General features: G+C 49.2%; 1 protein-coding gene across 1 annotated transcript in view; it reads right to left on the bottom strand.

Annotated features, from left to right (window-relative positions):
• Positions 1–5496: 5496 nt before the first annotated feature.
• RAD51AP2 (RAD51 associated protein 2) overlaps positions 5497–17759 on the bottom strand; it is a 48406-nt gene continuing 36143 nt past the window's right edge. Inside the window, exon 3 of the mRNA XM_069605175.1 lies at positions 5497–6215. Coding sequence (XP_069461276.1) covers positions 5497–6215 — 719 coding nt within the window. The remainder of the gene's footprint in view (positions 6216–17759) is intronic.

Genomic DNA, 17759 nt, shown 5'->3' with positions numbered 1-17759 from the left:
ACGTACTTGAGGTCAACCGTAGCCATTGGCTCAAAGGGTTTATGGCACATCGTCGTCAGGACTACATTTAGGTCCCAAGGCGGGTGCGGACTACGAACCGGAGGGTAGATGCGTGTCAAGCCAGCAAAATGTCTCTTCACCACCGGGTTAGTTAAAGAATAACACCGGTCTTTAGAGAGGTAAGCGGAAACCGCTGAGAGAAGTCCTGCAAGACAGAACATGAACCCCTGATTCTGCTAGGGAGGATATGAAGGACAGCACCGTGTCAATCGTTGCCACCCTGGGGTCCAATTCTTTCTCCAAACACCAATGACAGAACCTGAGCCATTTACTCTTGTATTGGGATCTGGTCGAGGGTTTCCTGGCTGCCTGGATAATGCGCATGTTAACCGCAGACAAACCCAAACACTCTAGAGACTTGAACTCAGGCACCATGCCGCCAAGTTGAGCGATTGTGGGGCGGGGTGCCACATCTGTTGTTCCCCTTGGTGAAGAAGATCGGGAGTTACTGGTAACCTGATCGGCGGACACACCGACAGGTGTTGAAGTTCTGAAAACCAAAACCTGGCCGGCCACCACGTAGCTATCAGTAGAAGAGAACAGTTGACAGAGCTCTTCAACTTCCAAATTGCTCGATGAACTAGGGGAAGAGGCGGGAAGGCGTACGCTCTCATGTTGTTCCATGGAATCTCGAGAGCGTCCCCAAGAGAGGAGGCTCCCAGCCCCCCTCTGGAGGTGTACTGAGGAAGCTTCTTGTTTACCGCCGTGGCGAAGAGGTCCACCTCCGGTGTGCCCCAACGTGTGAAAATCCATGAGAGGATCTCCGCCTTCACCTCCGACTCGTAGCTGACCACTGTCCGCCGGCTGAGGGCATCCGCAGTGACATTCAGCTGGCCCGGGATGTGCACTGCAAGCAGCCAGACCCCATGAAGCACGGCCCACTCCCAAATCTGGATGGACAGGTCCACAAGAGGGGGCGACTTCGTTCCCCCTTGCTTGTTTATGTAATACATTGATACCACATTGTCCGTTCTTATGCGGACCACCTTGTTGACAATGAGCGGTCTGAACGCCTTGCGGGCCAGAAAGATCACCAGAAGCTCCAAATGATTTATGTGCAAGAGCTTGTCCTGAGGCGACCAGAGGTCCGAGACCTGAAGAAGATCTAACGTCGCAACCCACCCCAAACGGGAGGAGTCCGTCGTGATCGTCACCAAGGGGGCTGGGTCCTGAAACCCCGCGCCCACTGACAGGTTGCTGAGAGACGACCACCAGTCCAGGTCCACTCTCATGGAATCCGGAATCATTATCCACTTGGAATCCGGGTTCACAGCCTGATGCCAGGAACTCCGAAGAGCCATCTGGGTCCATCTCATTTTGAGACGAGCAAGAGGAAGAGCCAGTACACACGAGGCCATGAGGCCCAGAAGCCTCTGGAACCACCAGGCCGACATGCTCTCCGACTGCGCAAACATCTGACACGTGGCCAACAGATCCACCATTCTGTCCCCGGTCAGATACACTCGGCAGTCGATCGTGTTCCAACGAAAACCCAGGAAAGTCAGGTCCTGTGAGACCGTCATGGAGGATTTCCGCCAATTCACCGACAGCCCAAGATGGAACAGGAGCTGAAGGAGAGACTGGAGGTTGCCCGCTACTGCCAACGGACAAGGGCTGCGTAGGAGCCAGTCGTCCAAATAGGGATACACATGGATACCCTGGAGACGAAGCTAGGCCGCAATCACCGACATCATCTTTGTGAAGACACACGGCGCCGAACTGAGGCCAAAAGGAAGCACCCGAAACTGGAAGTGCTCCTCTCCCAAAGAGAAGCAGAGGTATCTCCTGTGTGGATTCCAAATCAGGATATGCATGTACGCATCCTGAAGATCCACCACGCTGAGCCAATCGCCCATCTGCAAAGAGGAGCTAATCTGGCCGGGCGTGATCATCTTGAATTTCTCTTGGGGTAGGAAAAGATTGAACTGGGAAAGGTCTAGGATGGTGCGCAGGCCAGCCTGGTTGGGTTTGGGCACTGTAAAAACCCTCCCCTCGCTCCCCAAGGGGGACGGGTTCCACTGCTCTGAGGTGCAGAAGTTTCTGAACTTCGGCCTTGAGGGAAGGTGAGCGCGACAACTGAAAAGGAGGGTTGAAGGGTGGGGTAGGGGGTAAAGGTAAGCGGAAGCCCGCTCGAGCGCCTGACAAGACCCATCTGTCTTCTGTGATGGTCTGCCACGCCTCCCAATGAGACGCAATGCGTCCTCCCACCGAGGTCTCATGCAAGCGCGGAAAACCCTCATCAGGTTCAGGTGGCACCGCCACCGAAAAGCCTGCCAAATGAGGAGGCTGAGGAGCAGGAGAAAAACCGCATACGCTGTTGTCTACGGCGGTTATTCCCCGCAGGAGTATCCACTCTGCGAGATTTGCGGTCGAGGAAGCCACTAAAACCAGAGGAAGGTCAATTTTGCGACAACGGTCTTTGAGACTTGAAACGAGCTTTAACCAGAACAGACAATGATTTAGCCGTCTGAGTGCTATCTTTGGTTTTGGTGAACTCTACATCAGTAGAAGAGTGAAAAAGCTCCTTACCATCGAATGGAAGGTCCAGAACCTTGTCTTGCACTTCCTTCGAAAACTTAGTGACATGCAACAACGCTTGCTGTGAGGTATCAACCCCAAGCATCAGGCCCTGAGCCGAGGTGTCTACGTGATGAGCCGCAGCCTCCAGAAGATCCTGAGCCAAGACCCTGGCATCGGAAAGGCCCCCTCTGAAATCTTCCAACTTCTCGACCGGAATGTGCTCCTCAAACTCCGACAGACCTCTCCACATCCGCATGTTAGCTCCTGCCAAAATCAATTCTGCATTGGCCTGCCTGAGCTGTAAGGCCGAATTGGCAAAGATTTTCCTCCCTAGGGAGTCCAGGAGATTGTCCTCCTTTCCCAAGACCTGAGTAGCAGTTGCGGAGGAGGATGCTGCAGGCCTGGATTGCAACGTAACTGCAGCCACCACTGTGGAGGAGGGAGGCAGACAAGACGACAAGGCCACTTCTTCCGAAGAATGCAGCCTGTACCTCGCGTCAATCCTTTTATTGACAAAAAGTCCCGAGTGTGGCTTTTCCCAAACTCTTCGGACCTCGGCCAGAACGTCCTTCTGCAAGAACAGGCCGTACGCTCCAAAGGAGACAAGGTGAACGCCCCAGAAAGCACGCCCTATATCTCCTTGAAAAGCCCTTTTAAATATTCTCTCATATGGTCGGTGCGCATAAGCGCTTGAAATTTACCGAAAAAGGCATCCTCAGGAGATTGTTTCGGAACCTGAGGAGGCCTCTCATGAGGTGGACAGATCCAGGGACGTAACGGGGAAGGGTGCCACACCGGCCCCTCCACCGACGTATCCACATAAATCAAGGGAGCTGCCCCCACGGGCAACGAAACATTGTGCAGAAGAGCATCCGGGCGTTCCAATCATAAGCCGGCCGGTAAGGATGCGCACAAGGGACCTTAGGTTCACCCAAAAGAACGAACCCTACACCAGGGGCCGATGGCATAGTTGTAGGGGTAGTACCTAAAATGGCCACTGTGGTCGTGGTGGGAACGGCCGCCATTTTGTCCTCATCTGAGGGGAACTACGGCACGTGAGGAAGTGAGGCAAGGGTCCCTGTCGGTGGTTCAGGGGTCTTAATTTTAGCCTTAACATAAGGAACCTCGGCAGAGCCGGTACTATGAGGCCTGGAATGTTTCTGCGACATACCAACCGCCAACTGAGCCTTCGAAGGAAGGGCCTCGGCACTGCCTGTAAAAGAAGAAACTTTCTTCTTTGCCCCCTCAACAGATCTGGTGTCACCACAAGAGCGGGAACGGTGAGCAACCGCTTTCATCAACAGGGCCTTTCCCGGCCCCTCAGAACTGTTGATAGCCTTAGCCTCTGTACAAGGGACCTCGGACCTAGGCCCAGTAGAAGCCTTATCAGTACGGGTCTCGAACATCCGTTCGGTAAACTCAAGCCCAGCCAAGACCTTGGGGCGCACCCCGGTTTTGTTTTTGAATGAAGCCGAAAGAGCGGCCTCAGAGCAAGCTCCGGTACCCCACGACTCAGTAGAACTGGGTCTACAAATAGCCCCCACAGGAGGTGTACTCCGGTGAACACAGGTCCCTTACGAAGACCCTCGGAGAAAACTCCGGTAGAATTATTAGGCCCGACAGGCACCTCAGGGCGAACCCCGGTAACAGAGCGATCAACGCCCCTCCCGGCCCGAGAGGAACCCGGAAAGGTATCCCCCGGCCGGGGTGCTCTGAAAAGTAAAGAACTTACCGGGCGTTTTTTCTTCTCGTCGAGGAACGCCTGAAAATGAGAAGGAGGAGTTTGTCTGAACACCTCCTCCCACCGCTCCAAAAGACGTTGAAGTGCCCGGACCGAAAGGGAGTCACAGTAAAAACAGCAGTCCCAACGGTGTTTCAGACCCAAACACTCTTAACAAAGAGGATGGGGATCCGCCCTCGCGAAACGACGGTGACACGATGAACAGTCTGGAAAATCTAGTTTAAAAGACATACGGCCTCATTACACGTAGTGCGGTAAACCATGGTGCTTCTAGCACCATGGTTCATGCCGGTAATTTACCGGTACTGCCTTGGAGGAAAGGGGAATCACCGCCCTATTCCAAGGTTGGGAAGGCGGTAATTCCGCCTTCCTCCATTGCCCTTCCCCATTCCCATTTTTGCCCCATAGGGCTCTATGGTAATGGGGAAGTCGCTAATTACGGTACCGCAAATTGTGGTACCGTAATTAGCACCATGGTTCCTTTGCGGGTCCCAACTTTAATGGCTGGTTTAGACCAGCCGTTAATGTCGGGTCCCGCAAAGGGACCTCATAGTAAGGCGGTAAGGGTTTACTGGTACCGGTGCCCTTACCGGTACCGGTAAACCCTTACCGCACTACGTGTAATGGGGCCCATAGACAGACTAGTAAACGAATGCTAGCGAGAGCCAGAGAGGAAAACAGGGAAGAAAGTCTTCCGAGGATGCAAGTGCGTCCGGCCCCGATCGTGCGGAGAAAAGGACTGATGGGCGATGCGTGGGGCGGAGCCAAGGTGGGCGGGGTTACGGCCGCGTGCCGGGCCCCGCGCAGGAAACAGAGGAGGGACACATTTTTGAAAAAAATGTGGATGCTTTTTACAAAGTGCTCCGGTCCCGTCCCACAGGACGAGATGTCCCATAAGTATGGAGGAAAGGGGCCGGGACGTAGGAGTAATCTGGTTATGAATGGTGCCAGGTCTCTGGCAGCATCTTTGGTTATCTGTACTAGGCAGCTGTCTCTTTGACATCTCAAAGGTTTAAGGGCTGGGATGATTTTTTCTACCTTGCCGGGAGAGACTTGGGTGAAATTAAAGTGATATGGTGGTTTATTAGAGGATGAAGAAGTGGTGCTCAGCTGGTCTGTACTAGGTAGGTTGGCTATTTTCTTTGCTATCTTACTTTGGAGGAGGGAGATTTTATTCAGAAGGGCATTTTGAATATTCGTACACCAAATGGGATGGGTGATTCCATTTCCCTTAGAATGGTAAACAGTTCATTGGAGTTTGAGCTTGCTTTGGTAATCCTCTCGTTGTACGATTCTTGTTTAGAGCGTATTATTTCTTTTTTGTAGTAGGTGGCTAAGTTAATTAGGTTATTTTTATTTTCATCAGTGGGGAAGAGTTTCCGCAAGGTTTCAAGCTTTCTTTTTTCTAGTCTCAGGGATTTTAGGTGAAGAGTGAACCAGGAGTTCAGATGAGCTTTAGGTTTGCTTTTCTGCATCTTGAGAGGGGCGATAGTGTCTAAAGGTTTGGTGATGATGTTATTGTAAGCATCAACTAATTTGTCTGGGCTAGCTGAGTCCGATAGTGAGTTAAGTGTAGGCACGATAAGAGGTATGACTTTGTCTGTGGTTATGTTTCTTTGATTCCTCGTGGTGACGGGGGACGCAATGGGTTTGATCTTGGCAGACAGTGTCTTGGTTGGCAGGGGGAAGGATATCTGGAAGTGATCAGTCCAGATCAGGGGCGTAATAGTGGTGATGGCTTCTGCGCATTTAAGGTCGGCTACCCAGTCAAGGGTTCTTCCCTTGATATGAGTGGCCTGAGATATTCTTTGTGTGAATCCCGTTTCTGCTAGTAAGTTGGAGATAGCTAAAGCATGTTGGTCATTAGGGTCGTTAAATCCTAAATTAAAATCACCTAATAGGAGAATTTGAGAAGTCAGTTTAGTATTTTTAGATAGGATTGCAGAAAGGTCTTCCATCAAATGAGCCAATGGGTCCTGGAGGTCTATAGAGTAGATTTATTGTTCGAGTAGCTGCGTTGGAGATGGGTAATTTGACAGCAAGTAATTTGCAGGAACTGACATTAGGAGAAGGGGTTATCATGGCTAGGTCGGATTTGACTATGGTGGCAATGCCTCCACCTCTGGCACCCGCTCTGTCCCCTCCATAGGCACCAGGCTCATAGATTAAAACTTACCCAATGCAGACCATGCTGCAAACTCACCTGATGCAGACCATGCTGCAAGAGCTACAGCCAAAAGAGGCTTGGAAGGGACTACTTTACCTAGGGACTATTTTTTTACTTGGGTGGGGCTGGGGAGGAATACTTACCTGGGACTACTTTGGTGGCTATTTAAACCACGCCCGAAGAGCAGCACACGCTTCGCGTTATTCTGCATCCAGCAGCGTAAAGCTCACCGTGCCTGCAAGTCTGCATCCAGTCTTCTGCCACGCCCGCCTCGAGTCTGGAACTCCTAGAAAAAGGGAGAGAGAAGGAGAAAAGGTTAGAACAAGAGTAATACCTTTGATCCTTACCTGAATTCCCGATCCATCGCGCCTTCGAGCTGGAAGAAAGAAGTTATTTTATACGCGTCGCCTCGCCTGCTGCAGCGCCGCGCTGAACTCCCCGGCCTTCGCAGCATCTTCACATTCCACTGCATCCTTCTGCATGTTCCCGCCGCACTCCGGAACCTAAGGGGAAGACAAGAACAGCAAGGTGAGCCAAGGGAATACACAGAGGCAATATTAGTTACCACCCATAGACTTACCTGATTTTACCACCGGGGTACTATTCCTCTTTACGGGTCGGCGCAGCTTCCACTGCATCCTCGCCGAACCCCGGCCCCTAAGGGGAAACAAAAGGACAGCAAGGTGAAACAAAGGGACAAACAACGGTAAACCTCCTCACCACAATAGACTTACCTGATTTTACCGCCAGAGGCATTATTCCCCGAGACTTCATACTTTCTCTCAGCGCCTGATTAAGGGAGAAAGCAACAGGTTACATATTGACATTATTTATCGAACTGTGTTGGATAATACAAATCCTTACCTGATTATTACCGGTTGCCACGAGGAACTCTTCGCTAGGGTCAAGCTGCAACCTGCAAGGAATCGGACAAGAGTGAAAGTCAGACATTTGAACTCTTACGAACTACATACTTACAGCGTCTTGCCGGGAATCTCAGAGTCAATATTGTTCTGGAACTCACCAATTCCTTCGAGCCAGTGAAGCAACTGGTTATCTACGCGTCCCTGCACTCAATGCAGGATGGAGAGCTCATCTTTCCAAACCATCAGGTGAGACTATAAGAGGGGACATCAAAGGTGATCAGTGGGGAGAACAGCAGGAGTGGGGGGGGGTTAACGCTCAACTCCACAGATGGTTAATTCCCTTTCTCCATTTGCAGAAGAATATTCCTACGGGCCAAGCAAACGAAGCTGGGTGGGCCAGTCCAGTCCGTCATCTCGGCACTACGTGTCACATTGGTGGAGACCGCAGCTGTCCAGTTCAGATAGACGCCCCTGTGGGAGCCAGGTGAACGTAACAGGAACTGCTAGTAAGAGTTGGACCTGCCGCTGCATGGAGCCACAACTCCGTTATAGCAAGGAAGACAAGATTGTCTGATGTGATCATATCTGCTATTTCTGTAGCATGCGCCACTAAGGATCAGGTGTTAATGAACACTCCTTTAATGTTTGCTTGGTTAGTGTCCAGGGAGGTAGCGTGTTTAACCAGGCATGTTTTTGGGGGAGATTCTGGTGTGCAGTTCTGACCTAAAGTTATTACAATATGATTATTTCTGTGGTCTGTTTTTAGTTTAGGCTTGTTCCTCATAGTAATGGTGTTTAAATTGAGAGGGGTGTTTGGTAGAGGTTCTAAAAGTCTAGTTAGTCTCGCCCAAAGGCTAGAGTTTCTGTCTATAAGTGAACGTGGAGCGCTTGGAAGGTTCAGGTTACCAGTGAGGTAGTGAGTATTAGAGTTGGTGTGTGGTGAGTAGAATGAGTCCATAAGGCTGGAGTGTTTGGGAACGGTAAACTGGGCGGGACTGAGCGAAAAAGGTGGAGAGCTTTGTTGTTGGTAGCCTGAAGAGTAACGGTTGTCTCGGAAGGGGGCGATCAGGTCAGGGTCTGATAAAGACAATGGAGCACTTACCGCTAAAGAGACATACAATACCATTGACAGCAACGGATTGTGGTTGTACATAGTGCTGGAGGTAAGCCACCTTGGTAGATGTCACTTGATAATATAGGCTTGCTGATGTTGGGGAGTATTAAATGTCAAGGGCTCACAATGGAGGGCATTTGCAAATGGCTAGATTCACAGTAGTAGGCACTTGCAAGAATCAGGACTCACAGTAGTGAGCACATGAGTGTGGCACGACAGTAGTATGCATTCACAATGGTAGGCATATGCTAGTAGCAGGAACCACTTGTAATATCAGGGCTCACAGATAGATTCACAGTAATATGCACTTGCGACAAGCAGGGCTCACAGTGCTAGGCACTTGAGGGTAGCACGACAATGGAAGGCATTCGCAATAGTAGGCATTAGCATAGGATAGGACTCATAGTGGTAGGCACTCGCAGCTGGCAGGAGTCACGAAAGTAGCAAGGGATATGTGAAGGGCAACAGCAAATGAAGAGTTCACAGTAAGTCCGTAGGATGTTAGGATACAGAATACACAGGATGAAATAAGGGAGCGGGCGCCGATGCAATAGGGTGCAAACAGTGCATGTTAAAAGCGATACGAGTCACAATATCCACAAGAGAGAATGGTGACTAACTTGGAGTACTACGTGTGGCTAGGCCAGGACATGTTGCGTCACTGTTTCACTTTTTTGCTTTCTTAGGTCTAGGGATTAAGTTCTTGCGCAATATACCAGACAGAGGGCTGCACGCCCGTTTACCCAAACGGTGAACGGTACTGTGTAACCCGCATCTTATCGATCTTAGAGCTTTTGGCTTTATTTTATGTGCTCATGTTCGTATGTGTATTCATAACTCAGGCAGTAGATAGGTATGTGCATTTTACAGATAATATTGAGATATCGTAGAGTAGCAGGGATAAATGAAGCACAATCACACATGATGTCCCTTACTGCTGGTACTAAGTAGGCACTGCTCTCACGTGGCACAATGATACGCAAACAGAAATTAGAATGGTCCCGAATGAAAGACCTATTGATCCTCCTGGAACTAGCTTTAGACTCATTTTGATCCTGAGAATTATACCGAACATTGGGTGGACTGTGAGGGCAATGGTGAATGCTGTTTAATGACCTGTGTACTAGAAGAATATGTCAAAAGAGGAGATAGCTTGAAGGGGGTCTGATGGGCTTCAGTCCCTAAAGATGAATATGACAGGATGGCAGAAAAGGGGCTTTTGGTCAGTGAATTGACCAGAGGGGCTGAATGTGATGGTGTAGATAAGACCAGTGACATGCAAGACTATGACCCCAGTACAAGAACAGACATACAGAATAAGGAAACCAGAATATTTGTTGTTTTTGGTTATGCAGCCACCATGTTGTGTAGCAGTATGTAACCTGTAACACAAATAGGATAGAGTTTGCCTTGCCACACTGTAGGCAACTAGATGGTTACACTATAGGGAGGGCTAGGTTGCTGAATACACAGAGAGGGAACATAGTAACTGGCGGCATGCATAGCTAGGTAGGGTACATATAGGAACATTGTACATGACAATGGGATCGCCATTTTATTTGACCAAGGCCCTGCACAACTTGTAGTTAAAGTTATACAACATTGTAGTTAAATGGCCTAATAGAGATTGTTGTTGGTTTGCAGCGGTGTTCAGAATGTTGAGGATACCAAGGTTGATAAAAGGGAGGATGCGACAGGGAGCCGACGCTTTCACAGGATTCCAGCTTGAATAAGCAACAATTAAGTTCGTTTCTGTTGATGGAAGAGGGGAACACACAGACATTTGATCGCCAGGTGCACCCAGTAATATCGGCAATAATACAAAAACAAGATGTACACAATAGCACACTGAATGGTAAAAGAGATTCAGTGCTGAAGAACACAGTAGAAGAACGAATAAACTGTAACAATGTACCTTGCACACTGGCCCACAACAAAATTAAGTAGGTATTCAATTAGATTATGCACCTGCAAGCAGCATTGTGTACTGCGAGGGAGGACATGATGAACTGGCCATTGTTAGGAAACTGTCTGGGAGGTTGGGGCCCAGCGTGAGAAAGTGAGATAGGAGTTAGTTTGTTATTTCCACCCATGGCAACATTTGATCTCCCCCTTCCCATCGAATATAGTTGGCTTATTGTTTATAAATGCAACATCCAAGGTCGCATGAGTAAGAATAGACCAAAATGTGCACCTTTATTGTAACAGTGTCAGCATGTTGTGGTTACAGCCAATTAAAAATTGGCTGGATGATGCTCATAGTCTCACTTAGTGGGAATGACCCAGGGTGGGTTTGAAGGTTAGGGATTAACCAATGACTGCTTTTAATACATGGAATAATATAGGTGCCTTGATTCTAACATCCTGTTGTTGTGCGAGAATAGTATTTTTTATGAGTATGACAATGTGTTGTATTTTGGTTTATAACCCCCGGCGTGTCAGCAATTTTTTGAGAACGTCATTGTACCTTCTTCTGGCCGATTTACTTTGTGAATGAGTAAATAAAGCTGGTATGCTTGTGCATCTTGGTTCACTCCATTATTTTGGATAAGTGAGTGTTTGGAAGCATGAATTAATGTGCATAAGATTGCTTTGACACACACACATCCCTCTGCCTGCAAAATTAATTTCTGTCTAAAACTGCTTTTAGATACTCCTCTGCCTGTGAAATTCACATATGCCTAAGGCTTCGATGAAATACTCACCTGGCAACAAAATTCATGTGTACCTTAAACTGCGTTGAAGTTCTCCACCACCTTCAAATTCAAGTGTGCCTAAGACTGCCTTGGTGTACTCTTCTGCCTACAAAATTCACAGGTGCTTACTACAGTTTTGGCATGCTCCCCGACCTTCAAAATATATGTGAGTTCTTGCAGCTTTGGCCATCTCCTGTTTTACCCTCAATCTACAAGTTATGTTTCCCCCAAAATTCTATTGTAATTCCCTAACGCTACAAAGGCACTGTTATCCATGTAATGTTACTCTACCCACACTATACTAATCCTAACTACACAAATTCCCACCTTAACTATCCAGAACTCCATAGTATTTCTCCTGTCTCTTAAACCAACCACTCTTGCCCGTAGTTGCTACTTGCCAGCATTTATCTAGAGGCAGGCAAACCCAGTGGTACTTCTTATCTCGTACCTCTGGAAAACATGGAAAAGTTCTATCTGGTCGAACCTGTAGAAATTCTAGGTGTTCGAATTTTATACAAACTGTCCCACCCATGCTTACCCTTTTAAGACTTGTCTCGCTCACTAAAACTAGCTACCTCTGTGATTTGGGTTATTTGCAATACTTATGATTTTGGTGCAAATGCATCAGTTTATGATGTCAAGTTTAAAACAAGCATTTGTTTGATGAAAAGTGATTTTAAAAAGGAATTATTATTCACGTTGAATGAAACAACAAACTGTAGTGAGTACCTTACTCCTAGTCCATAGTCCCCTTTCATCCATACTTTTGGGACATTCCGTCGATCAAAAAATGACTGTAGCCCTGCTTTCCTGAGCGCTGCCCCGCGCTTCAGCCCTTTTCTATCGCCAAAATCTAAGGACCATTTAGCAAAATAGGAGGAAAGGGGACTATGGACTAGGAGTAAGGTAGTCACTACGGTGAGTAACTTTGTTATACTCCTACGTCCCATCCCCTTTCCACCATACATTTGGGAGATTCCCAAGCACTGAACGAAGAAAACGGGAGGATGGAAATTTCACTTATTGGAACAGGTTCTTAAGAACTGCCTGGTCGAACTGGGCATCAGCCGGGGAGCTCAGGTCAAGACAATGTCTGCAAAAAGCCTAAGGGGAAGCCCACGTAGTAGCCTTGGCTATGGACTCCCAAGGGACATATTTCTGGCAGGCAACAGCAGCCGCTTTGCCACGGACCATATGTGCATGAACGCTCTTTGGGGGCTGAAGGCCTTGAAATGTGTAAGCCTCGGAGATACATGCAGGGATCCAATGCGAGATGCACACTTATGAAGCAAGCTTCCCTTTTGTGTCACCCAACGTAACAGAGTTGTGAAGAACTTCTAAGTTTGCTTGTTTTGTCAAGATGAAACTTCAGAGCTTGTTGACATCTATGTTGTGTAGCACCCTCTCTGCATCTGAGACCGGGTTCGGAAAGAAACCCAGTATGGATATTGACTAGTTTATGTGTAACTCCGAGACAATTTTTGGAAGGAAAGAAGGATGAGTGAGAAGCACAACTTTATCCTTGTGAAATGTTAGGAACGGATGTTCAACAGAGAGACCTTGAAGCTCACTTATTCTTCTTGCAGATGTTACCACAATCAAGAAGGCCACTTTTCAAGAAAGGTGCTTGAGCTCGGTAGAGGCCTTAGGTTGAAATGGCTGACCAGAGAAAAGAGATGAAGAAGACCTGCGAAGTGTCTCTCGATTACTGGGTTTGCCAGTGAAAAGGAGGAACTGTCTGTAGACAGATAAGTCGCAATGGCGGATAGGTACGTGCTGCACAATAATACGTGGATGCCAGAGGCTGCAAGGTATGATATAAAAGACAAGATACAGTCAAAAGAAACCTGTCGAGGATCAAGCTGTTTAGCTAGACACCAATGACAAAAACTAAGCCATTTGCTTTTGTACTGAGTCCTCACAGAAGGCTTATGTGCCGCCTGAATTATGCGTATATTATCCTCTGAAAGGTTAAACTGAGGTAAGGACCTGAACTCAGGCACCAGGCCACCAAGCTGAAGGATTGTGGGGAGGGGTGCCAAAACTAGTGATTGCTCTGGTGGAGAACGTCGGGAATCTGCGGCAACCTGATCTGGTTGCATACCGACAGGTGCTGCAGCTCCGAAAACCAGAACCTGGCTGGCCACCAAGGAGCTATGAAGAGGAGAGTGCAGCTGAAGTGCTACTGAGTTTCCAGAGCGACCGATGAATCAACGGCAAAGGCGGGAAGGCGTAAGCCTTCATGCTGTCCCAAGGGATCTCAAGAGCGTCCCCCAAGAAATACACTCTGAGACCGTCCCTGGAAGCATAAAGAAGACGTTTCCTGTCCGTTCGTTGAGATTGCAGAGGTCCACCACTGGAGAACCCCATTGCTGGAAGATCCTGGTAAGAACGTCGCTGTTCATCTCCCACTTGTAAGTCGCCACAGACTGGCAGCTCAGGGAGTCTGCCGCAACATTGATGTGACCCGGAATGTGCACAGCCTGCAGCCAGACATTGTGCTGGATCACCCAATTCCAAATCTGAATAGCTAGATCCACCAGAGGAGTGGACCTGGTGCCCCTCTGCTTGTTGATGTAGAACATTGCTACAGAATTGTCAGTGAGAATCCAAACCTCTCTGTTCATGATAGATGACTGAAAAGCTTATAACGCTAGAAAAACTGCCAGAAGCTCTAGGTAATTGATATGGGAGAGTCTGACCTGGGGCATCCACCGATCGTACATCTCGAGGTGATGTAGCTTCGCCCCCCTACCCTAGAAGGGACGAGTCTGTTATAACCATGACTTGTGGGCAGGGCTCCAGGAGGGAGGTTCCCACCGAAAGGTTGCTGGCGGATTACCATCATTGAAGATCCGCCGTCATGGAGTATGGAACCGGAATCATTTTGGAGTCCAGTTCCACAACTTGAGACCAGCAGATCTGAAAAGCAAGCTGTGTGCGCCTCATTTTCAGTCTTGGAAGAGGTAGGGCTAACACGGAAGAAGCCATAAGGCTCAGGTGTTTCTGGAACCACCAGGCCGACATGCGGGAGGACTGAAGGAAAAGCGGCCACATGTCTGACAGGTCCGCAATTCTGTCCTCCATCAGGAACACTCTGGCACTGACAGTATCCCAATAGAAACCTTGAAAAATTCGGTCTTGAGCAACCGTCATAGACGATTTCCGCCAGTTCACTGATAGCCCAATTGGAACAAGTGCTGGATGAGTGACTGAAGATTGGCCGTTGCAGCCCATGGGCAAGGACTGCGCAGAAGCCAAATCGTCCAAATGTGGATATACATGAATTCCCTACAGTATGATGAATGTTGCAATGACCGCCATCCTCTTCGTAAAACCACACAGTGGCGAGATGAGACCAAACGGTAGCACTTGATACTGGAAGTGTTCTAATCCCATGGAAAACTGCAGGCATTTACGATGTGGGCCCCAGATCAGGATATGCATGTAAGCGTCCTGAAGATCGACCACACTGAGCCAATCACCCTTCCGGAGAGAGGGCCTTATCTGATGGGCGTAATCATTTTGAATTTCACTTGCGGTAGAAAGAGATTGAAGTTGGAGAGGTTGAGAATAGCACGCAGGCCAGTCTGTTTGGGTTTGGGCACTGTAAACAGATGGGAGTAATAGCCCTCCCCTTGTTCCCGCGAGGGAACAGGTTCCACTGCTCTGAGGTCTAGAAGTTTCTGTACCTCGGCTTTGAGGGAGGGAAACCCAGTCTGCTAAAGAGGAGGGTGAGAGGGTGGGGTATGAGGGAGGGACAAGCGGAAGCCCGCTAGGGTGACGGACAAAACCCAACGGTCTTCTGTGATGGTCTGTCACGCCTCCAGATGAGATGAAATTCATCCTCCCACCGAGAGTCTCGTGCGACTGATGAAAAACATCATTTAGATGGTTTATCAGCGGGGAGACCACCCATTGCTGAAGAGGAAGCTGTTGGTCAAGAGAAAAACCGGCCAGCTTGCCTTTGCTGCTTGCGGCGAGGGCCACTCGCGGAAGCATCTTCCCGGTGCGCACAGCGGTCCTAAAACCTATGAAACCCGTTAAGGACCTAGTTTGAGACCCCGACGTCTGAGTATAAGCTACCTTAGCTGAGGTTTTGGCAAGGACCGACAATGATTTAGCAGTTTGCGTGCTTGCCTTGGTTTTGGTGAGTTCCTCATCAGTGGAGGAGTGGAATAGTTCCTTACCTTCAATGGGAAGATCAAGCACTTTGTCCTGAACTTCCTTTGAAAACATTGTAGCATGCAGCCACGCTTGGCGGGAGACGTCTACTCCAATTCTAAGGCCCCAAGTGGAAGTGTAAACATGATGGCCCGTGGCCTCCAGCAGGTCCTGGGCCAGAACGCTGGCATCGATACGCCGCCCTTAAAGTCTTCGAGCTTGTCAGGAGGAATACGTTCCTGAAACTCGGCAAGCTCCTTCCACAGGTTGACATTAGCAGCCACCAGGATGACCTCGGTATTAGCCTGACGTAGCTGCAGAGCCGAATTGGAAAATACTCTTTTCCCCAATGGCGTCAAGAAGCTTGTCTTCCTTGGAAAGGATCTGAGACGCTGCAGTGGAGGATGTAGAGGATGGCTTAGACTGAAGCGTAGCTGCTGCCGCTACCGTCGATGAGGGGAGTGGACATGCAGTCAAGGATATGCCTTCAAACACATGTAGCTTGTAACAAGCGTCAATTTTCTTGTATAGGTGTTGCCTGGAATGAGGTTTTTCCCAGACCTTGCAGGCTTAGGCCAGGACATCCTTTTGAAGGAACAGGCAAGTGTGCTCCTGTGTCGACAGAGTAAAAGCACTGGAAAGTACATCTTCTTGTGGAGCCGGAGGCTTGGGTATTTGGATGTCTAGCAACGCCATCATATCCACAACCCTGTCGTGAAAGGCTCCAAAAGAGCAGGGCGGGTCGTCGCTGTCCTCGTCTGCTTGGTCTTCATCCGGAGTGAACAGAATCCTGATCTGCAGCACACGGCACCTCAGGCCCAGAGGGCAGGGTTAACTGCGCAACGGGAGTCTTTAGCACAGGTGAAAGTAGAGTCAAAGGAGGAGGGGGGCCCACTGGAAGTGTTGGAGGAGGTGGCACTACCGGGCCCTACAGACGGATTAACAGAGCAGGGTGTTTTAGGATACAGTTCCTTGAATAAATCCTTAAAGTATGCCTTCATTAGATCAGAGTGCATAAGCGTCTGAAACTTGCCAAAAACGCATCCTCAGAAAAAGGCCTGGGCTCTGGAGTGGGTAGAGGCCCCTCTGAAGGGGCATACCGCCAGGATCACAAAGAGGATGGTTGCCAGGACGGTCCTCCACCAACTGGATCCCTGTAAACCAAGGGAGCGAGACTGTGTGTGGCAGCGGAAACAGAGCCCGCCAATCCATTGTAGAGCGGAGCGGGGTCTTATTATCCATGAAAAATGTAAAAGGGTGCTCAGCCCCGAAAACAGGCCCCTCGGTACCAGCCGTTGAGAATGTCGGTATGAGAGAGGTAGACAAAATGGCTGCCGTAGACCACGGCGGTTGGCCCGCCAATTTGTTAATGCCTGAGGTGAACTGCATCACAGTTGTCAGTGAGGCTGTGGTCACCACAGGGGTATCAGGGGACTTATGTTCCATTTTAGCCTTGTGACAAGGAACCTCGGCAGAGCCGGTGCTAGCAGATCTAGAGTGCTTTTGCAACCCTTTAGAGACTGCTGATAAATTAGCCTCCAGTGTGGGAACCTAGGCGGAGCCGGTACTCAAAGACTTAAGGTGTTAACCGGCTTCTTTGCCCCATCAGCAGAATCGATTCGACCACAGGTCTGAGTGTGGGAAGGCTTAAGGTCACCCCCTGAAGCAGAGACCTCGAAGGGGGCCCCTCAATCTTGCTGGTCTCAGATATAGCCTCATGACGGAGATCCTCGGGTAGTACCCCGGTACATTTAGTCACCTTAACAGGAACCTCGAGACGAGACTCGGTACACTTAGTTCCAGATTTGGAAACCTCTGCAATGTTCTCGGTGACAACAGCCTCATAAGTACTGGGCTTAACTTTAGCCCCTAAAAGGGGAACCTCGGATGAAGATCCGGTCCTGGCAACCCCTTTGCAGGGAACCTCGGAAGAAACTCTGGAGTACTGGTAAGATCCCTTTCGGGACACCTCAGGGAGATCCCTGGTACCAGAGCCACTTGAGCCCCTTCAGGACCCAGAAGACCTTGGAAAGGAGTCCCCCCCGGGTGCCCTAAAAAGAAACAAACTTACTGGTTGCTTCCTTTTTTCTTCAATGTACTGCTGTAAATGTGAAGGAGGAATCTTCTGGAACACCTCTTCACACCTATCAAGCGAAAGCCTGGACAGAGAGGGAGTCGCAGTAGAAGCACGAATCCCACCGGTGTTCCGGGCCAAGCACTCCAGGCAAAGAGAGTGGGAATCCGCCCTAGCAAAACGATGTTCGCACGAAGAACAGGACACGAATCCCGATGCTCCGGCATAGACGGAAGAAAGAAGAACTGTGGAACTGGAGCAGGAAAATGAAGGACAAGGGAACAGAAAATATTCCCTAAAATGCAAGTGCGTCTGACCCAGACCGCGCAGAGAAAAGGACTGAAGGGCGATGCG

The sequence above is a fragment of the Ambystoma mexicanum genome, chromosome 4p (assembly GCF_040938575.1).
Source record: "Ambystoma mexicanum isolate Mex_15411 chromosome 4p, UKY_AmexF1_1, whole genome shotgun sequence".
NCBI lineage: Eukaryota > Metazoa > Chordata > Amphibia > Caudata > Ambystomatidae > Ambystoma > Ambystoma mexicanum.
Note: the sequence above shows the minus strand (reverse complement) of the source record. Positions and strands in the feature narration are given on the sequence as shown.